Source organism: Elephantulus edwardii, unplaced genomic scaffold, assembly GCF_000299155.1.
Source record: "Elephantulus edwardii isolate Elephantulus edwardi_28Jun2011 unplaced genomic scaffold, EleEdw1.0 scaffold00132, whole genome shotgun sequence".
Lineage (NCBI taxonomy): Eukaryota > Metazoa > Chordata > Mammalia > Macroscelidea > Macroscelididae > Elephantulus > Elephantulus edwardii.
Window position 1 is genome coordinate 7,811,580 of NW_006399882.1, and position 7,383 is coordinate 7,818,962.

Here is a 7,383-nt window from a genome sequence, read left to right on the forward strand (position 1 = left end):
TCACTAGGGTCTGCTTACAACTGTTCCTCCTCCTTTGTATTTCCATACTTGAAAGTTCTACCTAGGTTGCCCTTTCTGTTAGTCTGCATGTGTTCTGTTGTGCATAGGGTTTTCAGAGGCCTGATATTTCAGAAGTGGGTGGCCAATCTTCTTCCTAGTCTGTCTTAATTTGAATGTTCAGATTTAGAGGAGTATCTGACAGACAAGCAATAATAGATTTTGTTAAAAAAAATTAATATTCCTTATAAGTATATTTCTCATTTAAAACCATTTCCTTCATGATACCAAACAGTTAACCAGTACTTTAAAATAAAGATGAGAGTGTAAGGGGTCTGGGAGAACTAGATTGAAGGAATTTGAACCACCAGAAAGAAATACATGCAAATGTTCATGTGTTGTGGAGAATACAGTCAGTGTCACACCTTGTGTAATAATTGTTGAGTTGCTGTGTAAACTTTCTCTGAAAACACCATTAAATATCATTGGTGGTGGTGGTACATGCCATCCAGTTGGAACTGAGACTTAGCTGACCCTTGAGCAGGTTTTCAGTGGCTGTGAATCACACAGGAGAGGATTCAAAGTGCTTGCCTTTGAGTTTGCAAGCAAAACCTACCAGGCCACCAGAGCTGCCTGCAGTATTATTGGGAGAAGGGGGACAAAATGCAGGGTATACTGTCAGATAGCCTAGGTAAAGTGTGGAACGTTGGTAACAACAGGATCCAACACTTAAGGATTGTGCCTTCCAGTGTATTTAAAATCATGGCATTAAAAAGAAATCATGGCATTAGTCAATGTTCATGTAACTGTATCTTGCCTCCTCTGTCAGTTCCCTGTAGGCACAGTGAACAGTGCACAGTCGTGTTTCCCAGTGAGACACTTAAAAGGCATTTGTATAATCCTCAATCTGTAACACATGAATTAGAAAAAGTTCTGGAGGTAGGTTTAAATTAATGCTTTCGATACCTATGTAACTGAATTATCCTTGTAAACTATGGGGTCTCAACTGACTCGGAGCTAAGGCTCTCGCAGGTTTTCCAAGACTAAATTGTATGTGGGGAGATTGCCCATCGTCCTCCTGGCAGATTTGAACCATGTGCTTTGGGTTGGCAGCACAATTCCTTACCACTAAGCTAACAGAGCTGCCTCTTTCCCACATGTACAGCACAGGCAATGAAATGGTTTTTACCCAGACACAGATATGATTGCACACGTGTCTGTGAGTATGAAAGGTACATATTCTTGACAATTATTTCCTTTGAACACTAATATAGCTCTCACCCTTACTTCTTCAACTTATTTAGAATGCAGTTAAGTGCCTGGGAAAATCACTTATATCATCACTGAAGAATGTCACCAAAATAGCTTCTCACTTAAGTTCCCATCCCCAGAGCTAACCCACAGGAGGTTCTGATAAATTCAAATATTTAATAACTTGTATTTTTCTTTCTCTTCACACACAGGCACTCTGGTCCTGGAGGCAGGATCACGTGGTGGATTCTTGGCAGTCGGCGGTCTGTGGAGCTTTTGCAGGTGCAAAGGATTAAATTATACTGGGGACGACCAGAGGGAAAGGGAGGAAAATGTGGGCACGTTCACTGTGCATGGCCAGCATTCTTCAGACATTCCGGGCTGTTTTGATGAAGACAGCGCCCCTGGTTGTTTGAGAAAAGACAATGTCTCCAGGGGCAAAAGATAAGGAGGGGTGGGGAAGCCTGCTTCTGAAAAGGTGTCAGCTTGAGAGACAACCAATTTGTTTTTGACAAATTTTTCTTCTTCTTTTTATCTTTATTAAAGCTTTCACTCAGGCCCTGGGATTATCTGGAAGGTGATTTATAAACCCTTCTGTGGGAAGAGGCTGGCAGTGCAGCTGTCTGCCGGGGGCAGGGCCCTGGGGGATTGGCAGTTTCTGCAGAAGGTAGTGATTCACAGCCCCTGTGACATGCTTGACATCACTGTGGATTAAGAGGTGTCAGGAGAGCAGAGGACACGGCTCTGCTCCTGAACCCTGAAGCATCTGTGTGGAGAATATGGCGGTCTCAGCATTGGAGCGTTTTCTAGACAGGAAACCAAGAGCCCAGTGACTATGTGGAGTATGGCCTTCTCCATCACCCCGCCAGCCATGTGGATTTTCCAGTGAGGTTCTAAAGAAATTATTAAAGTCTTTTAAGACTTTTAAAATGATAAATTTATTAAGTGGTAGATTTATTCTCTGAAAAGTTTATTAAGTTATAGGGGTAACAGTCTGAGAGAAATATATTTTGTTATTCTGAGTACAGGTGAGTTAGAATTATACTTGAAATAAAACAAAATAGAAATGTGATGGAAAATTGTCAGCTGCTAGTTTAGAAGTGAAGTCAGTAGAGTGACAGATATGTAGGCTTAAGATGCTAACTTTATTAGAAGATAATTCTTTTCCACTTGATTTAGTGGTGATTGGATTGAAAATTTTATTATAGCTGCTAGTAAAATCAGAATATATACATTTAATAGGATACTTTATTAACAATTGAAGCTGTTTGACTTGTAGAATTGATAATAAAAAATAAGATCTTGCCTCTAGACATGAAGCCAACCTAGACTGATGATGAGTAATTGTTTCCACATGACACACAGTCATTAGCTGTGTTAAATGACTAGGTGGTCTTGATTCATTTTCCAGGGGTCAAGGTGGGTCTCCTCCAGTCCCTAAGAGAAATAACTAGTTTCTCCTGACTGTCCCTTGGGCCCTGGGGGCACTGTAAGCAATATTGAAATTTCTTCATCTTGGAGGTTGAGAGTCACATTTTTACGTGCACCATCCCGTAACACTTCCTGTGTTCAAATAAATCTACTTCTCAGGTCCCCATCCTTAGGATGCAAATTCAAAAGGTAGCTTGCAAATACAATATTATTAATATGAACATTTTTCATCACAATTCCATTTTCTGAACAATGCTCTTTACTAGTTGTTGTTGATTGCTATGGAGTTGACCACAACTCATAGCGACCCTATGAACAAAAGGTCTGAAGTCTTTCTATAACTATTGTCAAAGTTCATAGAGTTTCCAGAGACATGTTATTTAGGAAGTGGATGCCAACCTGTCCTAAACTGGGAGCTCCACCAAATACTGTCCATCATGGATAACCATTATGGCATTTGATATCCCAATGGCACAAGGTTCAGCATCACAGCAACCCCAGGTTACCTCACTCCAGCAAATTGACAGAAGAGTGCTGTACCACTTAGAAGAATGTTCCTCCAAAATATAACAACCAACTTCTAAATAAAAAGGCCCTTCCCAAGGTCTTGTTGATTCTAAACATGAAGCTTAAATAAAAAACAACCTATATAGACTAAGCTGGAATTTGGGTCAAAGGAGATAAGTAAATTTTTTATCAGGCATCTAGGCAGAATGCCCTAACTCACCATGACCCCTAGTGGTGTGGTAGCTCATGCCAGGCGCCTTCCTGATGCTGAGAAAAAGGACCAGGAGAAAGTGAACGGTGTACCTCACCAGTGACACATGACAACTCACGTATCTCTCAGGTCTCTTGTTCTTTTGGCTCCGGACTGAGTGACCCTTCCAGGGCACCATTTTCCTTTCTTACGTTCTCCAAGTCATCTTCCCTTCAAGAGTTTATGGGAGTTACTGGCATTTGTGTCAGGATTTTGTAGTCTGTAAATTAGAGAGATACAAGAATTGGGCCCCTGATGGCACAGGGGCTAAGGACTGTGCTGCTGACCGGGAGGCTGGCAGTTTGAAAACCCTAGGCTGAAAAGGTATGGAGACAGGATGGATCCCTGATGCATTCCTTTCTTGATTTTGAACCATGCATTGTTCCCTTGCTCCGTTCTGACGACTGCTTTTAGGTCCAAATATATGTTTTGCATGAGCATAATTGGGTGTTCTGGGAGGAAGATGGGGCAGTCTGCTTCCAAGAGATGAAGCCGTGGAGGGAAACCCTGTGGGCAGGTCTCTGTCCTGGTGGCTGCTGAAATTGCAATCCACTGGCTTGAAATTTTAGGGAAGTATTACTTCAGTAGAAACAATCAACATCCAGAAAATGCTATTTCATTAGCAGCCCAATTATTCATGTCATTGATTACAAAGGGTAATATGTTAATAAAATTATTACATATAGTCATTTCCTCAGATACAGTCATCTCAGTTTTTCAGCTGAGGTCAAAGAATTTTATCAAAGTCTGAAAAAAAACGGTATTTGTCAGAAAATGTGTGTATATTTAACATTAGATTAAAATAAGTGCATTTCTTATTTATATGGTTGTTTTGGCTTTTGAAATAGTATTTGCTGCAAATGTTGATCCAGGAGAACAAGATTGATTGAAAAACCTTTCTGAAGGATTCACACGACTTGAAACTATTCTAAGTTGTGAAAAAGTAATGTTCTCTGAGAGTCTGTTGCAAGTATGCATTCCACTCTCCAGAGGAGTGACTGAAGCCTGGCCTGACCCGACAGGCCTTTCAGGATTGAGGCGCTTGCATACTGCACTTTCAGACCCTCTGGCTCTGACCAGCAGGCTGCCTTCTTGCACGTGTATGTGTCTTTCCCAAGCTTAAATTGGTTAACTTGTTGTAGATGAACCGTTCTCCGTGCCTTCTTGGCACTGTCCCACGTCCATGCTTGTTCTGCAAACTGCTTGGCACAGATACATAAAAATGCCTCTTGATATTGGAGGGCTGATGGCTTGTCATGCTCAGAAAGTTCCTTGGCTTCTGGCCAGAGGTTAAAGTAGAAAAAAATAATAGGACTTAGCCAACTTACTAAACATGAATTTCTAAAGCTAAACTATAATGCAGTCTAACTAATTATGATACTTACTACATAATGTTTGCTACCCTTGTGTTCTGTGATCTGTCTCATACAATAAACACCCCCTGCATCCCTAACAGAGAAGAGCTGCCACACCATGGTTTGAAATTCTAGAAAGGATGGAAGGGCTATTTGGTTAACAAATGAGAAGGCTTGACATGTCTTTAAAACACACACGCATTTTCTGTTATTTAAGTTCTTCACATCTGGACTCCTCTTTGGAGATTATGCAGAAGAGGCCCCTGAAGATTCCCAGCCTAGTAGGGGGTAGGAGAGTGGAGTAGGTCCCCCAAGGCCAGTTCTGTACCCTCAGCCTTTCTTAGCTGCTGCCTGGAGGGTAAAGCTCTAGGCCTACATGTGTATGAAGGTAGCTGCTTTGAATACAAGGCAATAAAAATCCTACATTTGTTCCCCAAGGACACCTGAGATGGAGCGCCAGTGTGTTCCTTTTCCCTGAGTCTGTTCCTGTGAAACAAATAGCCTGTTGTTGTTGTTAAATACCTTTGAGTCGTAGACAACTCATAGCGCCCCTATGAACGAAAGACCTAAACACTTGTATAAATTTCATTGTTTCTCCAAGTTCATAGTTTCCAAAGGCAAGCCATTTCGGAAGTGGATACCACTCCTGCTTCCAAGCTTGTTTTAATTGGGGAGCTCCACCAAACACTGTCCACCATGGGTAACCAATCTCGCATTTGACACATCAGTGTCACGGTGTTTAGCATCACAGCAACCACAAGTTACTTCTGTACAGCAAATGGACAGACCAGTGCTAATCCCACTTATGCTATCCCACTTAGAAGAATGTTGGACCAAAAACAATTAAAACCAGGCCTGAGGGCCGGAGATTTAAATCCCCACTTTTGACTTGGTAGCATAACTTCCTATTCACCAGGTCCACAGAGCTCTCTCTTTGTTGGTGGTGTTAAGTGCTGTCGAGTCATAGACTACTCATAGCGACCTATGAACGAAAGACCTGAACAACTGTGTAACTTTCATCATTTCTCCAGATTACTTAGTCAAAACCTTTCCCCACTGGAGAGCATAGGAAATTGTTTCACACATAACTTGAGCACTAAGGAAGCCTGTAGTTGGCTGTACCAGTAATTATTTCCTGGTTTTTCCCCCTTCAGTGGAACATAGAAAGTGACCGCATCTTAACAAAAAGTAAAGCCTTTGCACATTATGATCAGTTATTCCATTACATTATTGTGACAAGCCCTCTCAGTGTCTCATGGAGAACATCCCAAAGTTTGTGAATGAAAGAACTCTTCGATATTTAATGCATTCCAGTTGCTATTTTTATTAACTTACATAAAGCCGTTTGCATTGTGGTGATAAATTAGGACCTGTTCAACTAATATGCATGTTCCTCTTTTAACTTTTCATTACTTTATTAAAATAGATTGCTGACCTTCCTAACTCTCATAAAGGCAGGTACGACACAGGAAAGAAATAGAGACATTTACTATAGCCAGAATAAGCTGGATTTGCAGTATCCAAATTTATTAGAAGACAAATAATTTTCACCCTAAAAGACTCATACAAGTTGGAATGATCAGATGGGACAATCTTCTTTGCCAGACTTTAATAAGACTCTTGGTTTGGAACAGTTTGTGAACATATTTAGACAGATAGGGATAGAATGATAGCATTTTGTACAATCAGTGATTTATTCATTGCAAATATCTTTTATTACAAACATTAACAGTGATAATACACATGGATCTCACCTGATGGTGTACACCATCAGATTGATTACATCTGTGGAAAGAATCGTTGGAGAAACTCAATATCAGCTGTGAAAACTAGACCAGGTGCTGATTGTGGAATGGACCATCAACCACTCATATTCGAGTTCAAACTGAAGCTAAAGAAAATTAAACCAAATCCACAAGAGCCAAAATTTGACCTTGAGGCTCTCCCACCTGAATGTATCTCAGGGACAGGTTTAAGGCCTTGAACACTAATGAGAAAAGACCAGATGAGCTGTGGGAAGATATCCAGAATATCATCCAGGAAAAATGCAGAAGAACATTACAAAGGCAGAAGATGAAGAAAAAGACCAAGTTGGATGTCAGAAGAAACTTTGAATATTGCACTAGAATACCAAGAAGCCAAAGCAGAGGGAAGAAATCAGGAAGTTAAAGAGCTAAGAGAAGGTTTCAGAGGGCAGCTCAGGAAGACAGAGCAAATTATATAATGGAATATGTGAAGAGCTGGAGTCAAATAATCAAAAGGGACGAAATCAGCCAGTATTTCTTAAACTGAAGAACAAATTCAAGCCATGAGTAGCAAAAAGATGGCTATGGGCAGAATATTGAATGAGCCAAGAAATGCCAAAAGAAAATGGAAGGAGTTCTCAGAGTCACTGTATCAAAAAGAACTGGCTGTCAAAGAAGAATTTCATGAAGCAACATATAATCAAGAGGCAATGATGATGAAGGAGGAAATTCAGACTGCTCTGGAGAAGCTGGCAAATGTGGGGTCAAGATTGGTGGACGAGTTATCAACAATCTACGTTATGCGGATGACACAACCCTGCTTGCTGAAACTGAGGAGGACCTGAAG

General features: G+C 40.8%; 1 protein-coding gene across 1 annotated transcript in view; it reads left to right on the top strand.

The window, feature by feature from the left end:
• LOC102869628 (S-adenosylmethionine mitochondrial carrier protein-like) overlaps positions 1-7,383 on the top strand; it is a 213,019-nt gene that overhangs the window by 194,690 nt on the left and 10,946 nt on the right. Inside the window, exon 7 of the mRNA XM_006893870.1 lies at positions 1,461-1,530. Within this exon, the coding sequence (XP_006893932.1) occupies positions 1,461-1,530 (70 nt within the window). The remainder of the gene's footprint in view (positions 1-1,460; positions 1,531-7,383) is intronic.